Source organism: Rana temporaria, chromosome 8, assembly GCF_905171775.1.
Source record: "Rana temporaria chromosome 8, aRanTem1.1, whole genome shotgun sequence".
In the NCBI taxonomy this organism is placed as follows: Eukaryota; Metazoa; Chordata; class Amphibia; order Anura; family Ranidae; genus Rana; species Rana temporaria.
In genome coordinates, this window is record NC_053496.1 from 81262906 (window position 1) to 81276251 (window position 13346).

At 46.7% G+C, this 13346-nt stretch overlaps 1 protein-coding gene across 1 annotated transcript in view; it reads right to left on the minus strand.

Annotated features, from left to right (window-relative positions):
- The window catches only part of UBE2D1 (ubiquitin conjugating enzyme E2 D1), a 47838-nt gene extending 45329 nt beyond the window's left edge, over positions 1 to 2509 (minus strand). The window contains exon 1 of the mRNA XM_040362079.1: positions 2300 to 2509. Within this exon, the coding sequence (XP_040218013.1) occupies positions 2300 to 2323 (24 nt within the window). The 5' untranslated portion in view covers positions 2324 to 2509. The remainder of the gene's footprint in view (positions 1 to 2299) is intronic.
- Between the last annotated feature and the right edge of the window lie 10837 nt (positions 2510 to 13346).

Genomic DNA, 13346 nt, shown 5'->3' on the forward strand with positions numbered 1-13346 from the left:
CCTACACGGGGGGAGAGAGAACAGTATGGCCCTACACGGGCGGGGGGGGGAGAGAGAACAGTATGGCCCTACACGGGCTAGGGGGGGGGGGGGAAGAGAACAGTATGGCCCTACACGGGCGGGGGGGGGAGAGAACAGTATGGCCCTACACGGGCGGGGGGGGAGAGAGAACAGTATGGCCCTACACGGGGGGAGAGAGAACAGTATGGCCCTACACGGGCGGGGGGGGGAGAACAGTATGGCCCTACACGGGCTAGGGGGGGGGGGGAGAGAACAGTATGGCCCTACACGGGCGGGGGGGAGAGAACAGTATGTCCCTACACGGGCTAGGGGGGGGGAGAGAACAGTATGGCCCTACACGGGCTAGGGGGGGGGGGGGGGAGAGAACAGTATGGCCCTACACGGGCGGGGGGGGGAGAGAACAGTATGGCCCTACACGGGCGGGGGGGGAGAGAGAACAGTATGGCCCTACACGGACGGGGGGGGGGAGGAAAAACAGTATGGCCCTACACGGGCGGGGGGGGGGGGGAGAAAGAACAGTATGGCCCTAGACGGGTGGGGGGGGGAGAGAGAACAGTATGGCCCTACACGGGGGGAGAGAGAACAGTATGGCCCTACACGGGCGGGGGGGGGGGGGGAGAGAACAGTATGGCCCTACACGGGCGGGGGGGGGGGAGGAGAGAACAGTATGGCCCTACACGGGCGGGGGGGGAGGAGAGAACAGTATGGCCCTACACGGGCGGGGGGGGAGAGAACAGTATGGCCCTACACGGGCGGGGGGGGAGAGAGAACAGTATGGCCCTACACGGACGGGGGGGGGAGGAAAAACAGTATGGCCCTACACGGGCGGGGGGGGGGGGAGAAAGAACAGTATGGCCCTACACGGGCGGGGGGGGGGGAGAGAACAGTATGGCCCTACACGGGGGGAGAGAGAACAGTATGGCCCTACACGGGCGGGGGGGGGGGGGGGGGGAGAGAACAGTATGGCCCTACACGGGCGGGGGGGGGGAGGAGAGAACAGTATGGCCCTACACGGGCGGGGGGGGAGGAGAGAACAGTATGGCCCTACACGGGCGGGGGGGGGGGAGGAGAGAACAGTATGGCCCTACACGGGCGGGGGGGGAGGAGAGAACAGTATGGCCCTACACGGGCGGGGGGGGGGAGGAGAGAACAGTATGGCCCTACACGGGGGGGGGGGGAGGAGAGAACAGTATGGCCCTACACGGGCGGGGGGGAGAGAACAGTATGGCCCTACACGGCGGGGGGGGAGAGAACAGTATGGCCCTACACGGGCGGGGGGGAGAGAACAGTATGGCCCTACACGGGCGGGGGGGGAGAGAACAGTATGGCCCTACACGGGCGGGGGGGGAGAGAACAGTATGGCCCTACACGGGCGGGGGGGGGGGGAGAGAACAGTATGGCCCTACACGGGCGGGGGGGGGGGGGGGGAGAGAACAGTATGGCCCTACACGGGGCGGGGGGGGGGGAGAGAACAGTATGGCCCTACACGGGCGGGGGGGGGGGGAGAGAACAGTATGGCCCCTACACGGGCGGGGGGGGGGGGAGAGAACAGTATGGCCCTACACGGGCGGGGGGGGAGAGAGAACAGTATGGCCCTACACGGGCGGGGGGGGGGGGGGAACAGTATGGCCCTACACGGGCAGGGGGGGAGAGAGAACAGTATGGCCCTACTCGGGCAGGGGGGGAGAGAGAGAACAGTATGGCCCTACACGGGCAGGGGGGGAGAGAGAACAGTATGGCCCTACACGGGCAGGGGGGGGAGAGAGAACAGTATGGCCCTACACGGGGGGGGGGGGGGGAGAGAACAGTATGGCCCTACACGGGCGAGGGAGAGAACAGTATGGCATTACACGGGCAGGGGGGGGGGGGCAGTACAAGAAGAAAGGCAGGAAGACATGGCTGTGCTAGTAGCAATAGATGGTAAGGCAATAAATGATTGGCTTGGGTTTAGTTAGACTTCACTATATCCAGAGAACAGAAGGATTATAGAGGGATGTGTTGGGCACAAAAGGTAAGGGCATGTCCAGAGGAAGGGTGATGGAAGGCAGAGAACAGGCAAGTCATACAGGAAATGGGGTGTCATTGGAGAAATGTGTCTTCCTGAGAACACAGACATGTAGTTCACACTGTGAGGTGACCCCAATCCTTGAAGGGGGTGGGGGAGCTCACCTGTGCCGGCCTGCAGGGGGCGGTGTTACAGAGCACTGCATTGGGGATGACAGGGCACCGAATACAGCGGCCTCCATTGTTTCCCGGGGCTGCCCCATATAACACTTACTTTCTGTATTCTTTTTAGCGCCATTGAGGGAGGCAGAATGGCGGAAAGGGACGGAGGGCAGCAGCGGCGGCTCTCGATGTCTCGACTTCGGCGGGGTGGTTCCGGGGGAAGCAGAGAAGAGGCTCAGGCCTGTCACTGCGGCTCTTGTGTTGTGAAGAGGAAACGAGTCACTTGCGCTTACAGCCGGCCCGGGCCTGACTCACTGAGGGCGGGGTTGGGAGCTACAGGGCGGGGCGTACATAGATCACTCGCTTTTCTCTGGGCTTTCATGAATGTCGTCATGACAAGGCTCCGGGAAGACAGGCGGCTCAGTTTTTTTTTTTTTTTTTTACCAGTATTACACAACTTTATTTAAACGACCAACTCTAGTGAGAATGTCTTTATACTATAGCACTCTGTGGTGAAAGCAACTGAGAGAAATAAAGATAAAGCAAAAAGTATATCACACAACACCTCCAAAGAAAGATTTATAATCCCTCAGTTTAATAATATTTCTACACAGAAACTATTGTTACATTTATGTAGTGCTGACATAGGCCAGAGAACTGCACACAGAATATTGAAAGACATATCATTCTGCACCACAGGAGCTTACACTTTAAGTTTAATGTCCCCTTCACAGTCACACACAAATGTTATATATTGATATCCAACATATACCATAGTGTTGTACAGAAAGCACCACATAAGCTTACACTCTAATGTCCACACAGCAGTCACTCATTAGAATCATGTTTAACCACCTCAATACCGATCACTTTCACCCTCGTCCAGTCCAGGCCAATTTCCTGATTCCAGTGCTATCACATTTGAGTGACAGATACTCAGTCATGCAACCCTGTGCCCATAGGAAATGCTTATAATTTTTTGAGACAGATAGAGCTTTCTTTTGGCGGTATTTAAAGAAGCAGAGCTCCACTGAAGAGGGGAAGCACCGCTTCATCGTACCCCCCACCACCGCTGCCGCATTTGAGTGACAATTACTCAGTCATGCAACCCTGTACCCATAGGAAATGCTTATCATTTTTTGAGACAAATAGAGCTTTCATTTGGTGGTATTTAAAGCGGTTGTATAGTCCCCTAACATTTTTTTTTTTTTTTTGGTCACCTGTAAGGCAAAAGGCATAATGAGCTAGTATGCAGCGCATACTAGCTCATTATGAAATACTTACCTTAGAACAAGGCGTCGGTAACTTACCTGGTCTACGCCGAGGTAGCTGACATGTTGCCTCGGCAGATCACGACTCCAGTGCTGGCTGTGAGTGGCTGGAGCCGCAATGTCATCACTCCCGCGCATGCGACTTCTTTCCGGCAAGGTCCGGCGTCTGCCGGGCCCTAAGCCGAGAATCCCCTGTGCGCATGCGCCACTGCAGTCTAATTGATTTGCCTAATTCACACATCCAATTGAGGCATGCTTTTTACACACAATTTGGGAGGGAACCCCCTAGCATTGAGTCCAGTGACTTGGAATTGCAGACTTTTAGTGATACACTATCGAAACCTGTTTCTTGCCTATATAGGGACCTCTTTTGTGACACAAACATTTTGTTGGGACCTTGCAGGAGAGCGTGGGAGGCAGTGGCCCCCGGGATTGGACAGAGATGACTGGGACGACCTGTGGGGGACTGCGTTTCAGCATTTCGTTTCTAGCAGGGACAGATTGATTCAGTACAAATGTTTGCATAGAATTTATCTTACCCCTGCCAGGTTGGCTCGAATGTTTGGGACTAGCAATTCGCAGTGTTGGAGGTGTGCGGCACCCATGGCTGGCTTTTTACACATTGGTACAGTATGGTACAGTATTTAACCCCCAAATAAGTATACTTATATTAAAGTGGTTGTAAACCCTTACAGACCACTTTGACCTACAGGTAAGCCTAGATTAAGGCTTACCTGTAGGTGCAAGAAATACACGGTTAAGGAGATATTTCCAAGAAAGACGGCACCGATGTCTACAGTTCATGTGCCGTAGACAACGGTGCACAGGCACACTGAGCGTGCCACTACTAACGGCATCATGCCGTTAGTGGCGGCTCCCAAGCCATGCGAGGGAGTGATGTCATCGCTGCTCTGGCCAGTCACAGTGCCGTAGCAGTCACTCCAGGTATCATGGCGGTAACGGAGGAGGTGTCCGAGGACCGCTGCGGGGGCTTCGTTCTCAGGTAAGTAATTCATAATGAGCTAGGATGCTAAGCATCCTAGCTCATTATGCCTTTGTCTTGCAGGGTTTTTTTTTTTTTTTTCTAAAATAAGATTTACTTCCTTTTTAAGTCTTTGTGAAAGTCCACAAACTATATATATTTGAAAATGGATCAAACCTTATGTACTGATGGCCTATCTAATTTCTTGAGGTCTAAAATGCCAGGACTGTACGAATACCCCTCGTATTGACTTATTTTTATAAAGTAGACAGTCCAAGGTATTTATTAGGAGGCATGGCAGGTTTTTTAAAGTAGCACTTTTTGGGGATACTACATGTGTGAAACGTAGAAGGGCTCAAAACCTAGACTACTTAACACATTTTGAAGTCCCGGGAGCACCAGGACAATGGATACACCCACAAAATGACCTCATTTTGGAAAGCACATACTCCAGGGTATTTTCTGAAAGGCATGGTGAGTCTTTTGAAAATTTAATTTTTCACCACAAGTTTTTGGAAAATGCAGGAAAGAAAATGAAAATGTATTTTTTTACATAAGGTTGGCAATTTAATAAGATATTTCTCACACGGCGCATGGGCATACCGAGAATTACATACCTAGAATTACACCCCACCCCTACTCCTGAGTATGATGATACCATGTGTGAGACTTTTTCGCTGTCTGGGCTGATTATATGCTGGACATTGTATCTTGTGTATCACACAAATTAACAAATGTGTCAAAACTAATGTACTGTAATGGTCACCTCTATACTAGTGGTCAGGGAATATGATGTAGTATAAAAATATAGCATCACCTATAGTAGTCTCCTAGCCTACTGGTATGTGGCTGCCCCCAGGTATGCCATGTTCACTGGCCTGGTGTCTCACAGGAAGTTCGATGTGCAGATAGGTCAGTTTAGGCCACAGGCAGAGAAATGGTCAGTCAGCAGGCAAAAACCTGATCAATAAACAGGTATTCAACTTGGGCAAATGTAAGTGTCTAGAATACCTGTTGTATTCCCTGGAAGCTGGAAACCATTGTATCAGGCACCACTACTACAGTGATCTTCACTAGCTTCCAAGTGGCGAGTAGCTGCCCTGCTGCATGTTGAACACAGAAGGTCACCCGCTTGGCAAGGACATTTTCTCCTTGAATGGACTAGGTGTAGAAATGGAACATCCCTGAGGCAGCCCATAGAAGAGCCTTTTTTTTTATCAACAAGTGGGTTGAGCAGGAAAAACTGACTTGATTCCCCCAACCACGCACTCTATGTGGATAAGGGAATATTGGATTCTGATAGCAGGGAGAATTCCCTGCCATCAGAACACACTGATCAAGCAGGGAAGATCTTTCAACAGAGTGAAAGTCAACCAGAAGACAAACTTCTATACAATCTCCCAGGAGTCCCAGCCCATACATGGATTGAAATTCATCTAGTCTCTGCTGGACCAGCCAAATTTGGATCCATGTATGGCCGTCTTAAGCTGTGTTCACTTAGCGCAGTGTTTCTCAATTCCAGTCCTCAGGCCCCCCCAACAGGTCATGTTTTCAGGATTTCCCTCAGATGAAAAGGCTGTGGTGATTACTAAGGCAGTGAAACTGATCAAATCACCTGTGCAAAATAATGGAAATCCTGAAAACCTGACCTGTTGGGGGGGCCTGAGGACTGGAATTGAGAAACACTGACTTAGCGGCAGGGCAGCTGCTCAGCCCAGGACCCAGAAACCAGTGGGGATCACTGTAGTAGCTGTATGGTATGGTGGATCTTTATCATCATACTAGGACTCCACATGGTATAAACCACAGATATGATATTGATCTGTTCCTCCGATAGACTTTTACAAGTATGGGTACATTGTCCTGAACATATCTTTCTATATTTCCTGTTTTTAAATTTAAGATATTTATTATATTGTTCTATGGATCCAATTTCTTACCATATACATATATTTCTGTTTGCTTTTAGAAGACATTATGTATCACACCTCCTAGGGAGTATACACATGCAATTATGTTGCTCATTTACTCTAATTGATGATATCACCTAATTGGAGGGAGTGAACCTTACCATTTCCACGTTTGCATATACAGTATGTATGTTGTGTGTTTCACTTTAGAATGTGCTGTGAACAAGGCTTGCGCCAAAACACGTCTGCATTTTCTTTTTTAACTTGGCCATACGTAATAAAGTACAGTATTTAGAACTCTGTGAATGTTTAGATGTTGAATTTTAAAAGCAGTGAAGTTGTGTCCAGTTATCAAACATTTGAGATCAGCAGGCTTGCCGCTGCTCTTAAAATTTAACATCTCAACAGTCAGACGGAGTTCTAAATACTGTATTTCACTATATAAACTCAGTTTACTGTAAAAAATAAAGTGTAAAATTCAAAACTCCAATGGGTGTAACAAGATGTCCGCTTGCCCCCTTCTCGGTGTATTGTTACCGTTAGACATGTGCACAACAAAAAATTTCGTATTTTTTTTTTTTCGTTTCGTCTCGTTCCGTAGATTCGTAAAGATTCGTAATTTTGTAAGACTCAAGTTTTCCTATTCGGACCCTTTCGTATTTTCGTAACAGTTTTATTTTAGTTTATACTGAATGTTTCGTAATTCTGTCTAATTTATTTTCGTTGACTTGAAATTCGTAATTTTGTTAGATAATAATTTTCGTTTAATGGATTCGTAATTTTGTACTTTCGTAAATACATAGCTACCGACGGCTAATACATATTAAGATATACTTTCTCTTAAGCCCCGTACACATGGTCGGACTTTTTGCCAACAAATGTCAAAATTTGCGTTTTCCAAAAAATCAGACAAACTTTTTCGGTTTCAAAAGTCTGGCCAACTCCCTTCAGACAAAGATCCACGGAAAATATACTAAATGTGGCCATCCATTTTAAAAATGAATTATGGAATGCTGGGTCAGGGGCAAACAGGTGTGCTATGTTTACAAGTTAATAAAAAAAAGTTGTCTTAAGTTACATTATTCAGAAAAAAATACAAAATTTACCTTGCAGATGCCAGATAAAATAAGGAATGTTGAAAAAGTGGAATATTCAGGTGCACTCAATTTACACGACAGCACAATAAAGCCATCTCTACATGAAGGTAAAACTATAATGATCAGCCACAAACGGGCAGCAGTTTGATCCAAATATTTTTGGTCATCTAGGTCAAAGCCAGATTGTCTTGTAAATACAGGAATGTGGAATAAACGCCAGGCTGCATTTGGCAAAATAACGACAAGCACAGAAAATAGGGACAGAAAATGTGGCTAGAAAGAAAGCCAAATGTGATTCGTCAGACCATCTTTGATGCTCACATGCCCAGACCGATCTGCACCTATGCAGACCCATACACAACAAACTCTGATGCATTGTGTGTTCAGTGATTTCCAGCTTCCAGGGCATCAGCAAGGTATGGTATATACATAGTTACAGTGGTCAAAGCTGGACCAATGTAACTATGTACAGTATAACATTTCCATATCTGGGATTCCTTTTGAAATTGCACTGGAGCGCTGTACAGAGAACACTTATCATTTCACACTGATCTCTGAACTACAAGAGCTCACATTCTAAATCTGAAGTTTAGGTATGGCGATTTTTACATAGTTACATTGGTCCAACTGGAACCAATGTAAGTATGTAAGTGTCATACCTGTTGTATCCACTGGAAGCTGGAAACCATTGTATCAGGCACCGCTACCACAGTGATCTTCACTAGCTTCCAAGTGCCGAGTAGTTGCCCTGCTGCACACTGAACACAGGAGGTCACCCGCTTAACAAGGACATTTTCTCAATAAATGCAAAACCTTCCTTGAGTGGAGAGGTGTAGAGACGGGGAAGTTTCCCCTCAAAATCCATACCAGACCAAAGGGTCTTGGGGGGGAGACCCCACACCATTTTTTCTTTGCATTTTGGCTTGGGGCTCCCCTCCAAGATCCTCAGAGCACAAGTCACATGCCACAAGTCGGATCAGTTAAAATGATGATCCCACTTGGATGCGACTTACATTCAAATCAATGGGCTAAAATCGTGCCTAAGTCAGACAAAAGTAGTGCAGGAAGCTTTCTTAAAGTCAGATAGACACAAGACAGACCAGTTAAGATGGCTCTCATAGGAAACCATTGATTTTGACATGTCATGCGACTTGTGCTCTCAGAGTCGGAGTGCATGCCAAACCAGTGTGAACCGGCCCTAAAACCTGGAAGCTGATTGGTTTCTGTGCAGAACTACCCAAAATTTTGCACTCTCCAGCTTTTTTTTTTTTTTTTTAACAGAAAGGTTTTTTATTTAAAAAAAACAAGAAAAACAGAACAAAACAAATGTACAAACAAGTACGCAGTGGATACAATTACAGTGTAAACGCATCAGAGTAGGTGGTACATAGCCATTGATACTCCCTTCAACCAGGAAGGGAGAAAGGGGTGAAACAAAGGATAAGTACAGCATTCTACATTCCACACTATTTTATCCTTTACCAGAAATTGTTACTAACCGCATTCGGAGGGGCACACGGAGTTGGAAAGGAACAAGAACAACGGATAGTGGGTAGTGGGCCTGTGGGAAGTCACTTTCCATGAGAAGGGTTTGATAGTCCAAAGTGTACTGGTATAGAACGTGTTCGGGGGTCCAGTGGGGGGGGGGGGGGTAAAACACAGATTCCATATATAAACAGTACAGTGTATCTGGCTAAAATTTTTTGTAATTGCTGCCACAGACCCCATTGCCTATTCCAGGGACAGCTGCTCCATCCAAACCCAGGAGTCCCATATTTTAGCAATTTTTTTGGGACAGTTATGGACTTGTTTATGAGGGCTGTCCATTGCTGTATAGTTGGCAGGAACCTCGCCTTCCACTGCAGCAGAATCGCCTTCCTGGCATATAAGGCCGCATAGAACTCAAAAAGTTTCTTAGACTGGGGAGCTGCCAATGTGTCCACTATCCCCAGCAACATTGGTATCGGGTCACAAGACACTGTCAGTTTGCCAACCGAGTTAATAACATTGACTACTCCCCTCCAGAAAGTCTGTAGATGCTGGCAGGACCAGACAACATGGAAAAAGGAACCCTCCTCTGAATCACACTTCGTGCAAGCTGGGCTGCTGTTTGGATATATTCTAGCTAGGCGCTGTGGGGAGAAATACACTCTGTGCCGAAACTTTAGCTAAACAAACCTGTCTCTGGCAGACACCACCAAGGGGAGGTACTGCTGGATGCCCTCCTCCCAGTCATCATCAGCCAGAGCAGGCATGTCCGCCTGCCACACCGAAAACAATTGCGAGACCTTGGATGTGTTCAACCCCGCCAGTACTGAATAGAGGGCGGAGAGAGATTTAGTCTACTCCATCGTACTCAGCAGCCGCTCGACCCCAGTAGTCTCCAGCACAGGAGATACAGGAAACTGGGATCGATAGGCATGGCGGAGTTGCAGATATCAGAAAAACATACAGCTAGGTAGCCCTTTCTGCCGCTTCAGGACGTCAAACGTGACTAGGCCATCAGGGGACATTATATCAGCCAGAGTCTTGACCTCATACCAAGCCCATAATGCCGGATCTGGAATAGTACAGAAATAAGGCAACCGTGGATTTCCCCACAACGGAGTGTGAGGGGACCAGCCATTGGGTTTCATGAACCTTGGTCCTAACTATCTCCCATACCCTTAGAGTAGTTCTCATCGAGGAGGTGATTTTGGGATTCGACGTCAGCCCTCGGTGCATTAAGTTCCGCAATTCCAAATACGACCCCAACAACGCTGCCTCCAATGTTGAGGTGGGGTTGGCTGGTTCCTCCGCTAACCACCATTTCAGTGTACCCAGGACCGCCGCCCAGTAATATTTAAGAAAACATGGTAGGGCAAGACCCCCCAGCGATATGGGCAATTGCAGGGTGGACCTAGCTATTCTGGGGGCACTACTATTCCAGATGAAGGAGGTAAGCAGGCTTTCCAGTTTATTAAAGAATTAATTGGGGTTATGTATCGGTGTCTGTCCAAAGATATAAAGAAATTTAGGCAGCACTGACATTTTAATGAGGTTGACTATCTACCAGAGTTAGGGGCAACGTTTTCCAGGCAGCGCACTTGTGAGTTAAGAGGGACAGCACCGGGGTTAGGTTAAGGGGGATAAACTGCGGTAAGTCTCTTTGTATCTCTATTCCCAGGTATAAAAACTGCAAGACCTCTTGGAAAGGGGTGTCTGCAGGTATCTAGGCCCCCTTCGGTCGCAATGCAAAGACGACAGATTTGCCCCAGTTAATGCAGATGCCAGAGTATCTGCCAAAGGTGTTTATAAGGGATAGGGCTGCCCCCAGGGAGATCAAAGTGTTCCTTAGATATAGCAGGGTGCCATCTGCATAGAGGGATATTTTTTCTTGGATAGATCCAATCGGTATACCACTAACCAGGGAGGGGGGGGGGGACCACAAGAGGATCACCATCATTCTCCAGCTTTAGTAAATAACCCTCACTGTGTAAGTATATCAATATACAAAAAAAATAATGATCATCCTCTTTATACAACTGTCATAGACCCTATTGATAGAAACACTTAGGGGGTTGCTGCATATAATATATAAGAAAACATGTCTTTACTATACACATATTTTAAAAACAATCCTAAATCATTTAGGAACAGTAATAAGACACAAAAGGATTTGAGGCAGCCTACATCCACAGAAGATATGTGGTTTTACATTTATAAATATATACATTGTGTAACATGGGTAATTACAGCAATTCATGGAAGAGGGTGAAGACACTTCCTTTCAAAGAAGGTCTGGTTACAGTTTTATTAGAATGTAGTTGAGATTTGGCCATCTGTATTCTGATTTGTAAATTGATCAAAGTGAGGGAGATTTACTAAAACTGGAGCACTCAGAATCTGGGGCATAGTAACCAATCAGCTTCTTACTTCAGCTTGTTCAATGCTTTGACAATAAAACCTGGAAGCCAATTGGTTTCTATGCAGAACTGTACTGGATTTTGCATGCTTCAATTTTAGTAAATCACCCCCCAGTGTCCAAGTTCTCATTTATGAATAGGAGTGTCTGCCACGTGGCCCTGGATAGATTATACACATCCAACCAGGAACTGCTATTACTAAGACCATTGTCATCTAAGGACTCATCTTTTACAAGTGCTGCAAATACTCTCCAGGTGAAGTAGATATAATAGAGAACCGTTTTATAGGATGATTGCGACATTAATAGTTGGTGGAAGTTCAACAGGTTTTTCCATTAAAGAGAAGTTCTACATCTTTCTTTTGGTTGTGGATGCCTGCAGATTTATTCACTGCTATATATTCCAACATGGGATCTAGATTATATCATTTATGTCTGCATCCATGCCATTTTTTACTATATTTTGCCAAACAACCGCCGTAGTTTTACTGCGGCAGTATTACTCAGCTGGGCGAAATTACGTTATGTCGCTTCGCCCTGTGGGCGCTAGGGGCACACGTAATGACCGTCGGGCACCCACGATCACTCATGACACAGCGAGAACCGGGATCTGTGTGTGTAAACGCACAAATCCCTGTTCTCTTAGGGGAGAAATTACTGATCGTCTGTTCATACAATGTATGAACATTGATCGGTCAGTTCCCCTAGTAAGTCCTATCCCATCCCCCCTTCAGTTAGAACATGCAGAGGGAACACAGTTAAACCCTTGATCGCCCCCTAGTGTGAATCCATTCCCTGCCAGTGAAGTTTTTACAGTAAAAAGTGCATTTTGTAGCACTGCTCGCTGTATAAAGCCAATGGTCTCAGAAACGTGTCAAAAGTGTCCGATGTGTTTGCTATAATGTCGCAGTCACGATAAAAATTGCATTGCCGCCATTACTAGCAAAAAAAATAATTATTATTATAATAAAAATGCCATAATTCTATCCCCTATTTTGTAGATGCTATAACTTTTGCACAAACCAATCAATATACGCTTATTGCGATTTGTTTTACCAAAAATATGTAGAGGAATACATATCGGCCTAAACGGAGAAATTCTGTTCAGGTACAACGTTGCACGACCACGCAATTGTCCGTTAAAGCGACGCAGTGCCAAATTGTAGAAAGTGCTCTGGTCAGGAAGGGGGTAAAATCTTCCAGGGCTGAAGCAGTTAAAAGCTGGATAACCATAATATGAACCGAGATATAAAAACTATTATTTATTAAATACATATGTGAAACTTTAAAATTGGCATTGATGATACACAATTTAGGCGTTTCTAAATTATTTTAGGTAATCAATTGTTTTTATGGTATTTTAATCGGAATATAAAAAAGACATTAAAGAAAACCTTCTATCAGTTCTGGAAAAATTTCAAGTCAGCAGTTACAAAAGCTGTAGCCGGACTTTAAACACTCAACTGCCCAAAGACCCAAACTTCCGTCTGAGTTCACCACAGCAAACTCAGTAGGTAGTGGGAGCTGGTACCTGTTAAAACCAGGTACCCACTCCCCCCTACAAGGTGCCAAATGTGACACCAGGGGGGGGGGGGGGAGAAGAGGTGGAGTTGGCAGACAAGCAGAGCTAAACGGTTGGCAAGGTGGAGGAGTCTGGCAGCAGCATTCATGTTGGACTGAAGAGGGGGATTAGCCTCTGTAAGGGTAAGCCAATAAAGAGGGAGTTGCAGTAATCAAGGTGAGAGATAACCAAGGAATGATCTAAAAGTTTTGGGGGATTATTGGTGAGGAAGGAGCGTGTCTTGGAGATGTTTAGGAGGAAAGCTTTGGACAGTGATTGGATGTGGGGCCGAAAGCATAGTTCAGAGTCCAGAATTACACATAGAACCTTGGCATGTAGGGACAGGTTGATAGTTAAGCCATTGGTTTTGACTGAAAAGCCAGAGGAAAGGGCACGTGGGGGAGGAATTATGAAGGCTGGTCTTTGGAAGAAGA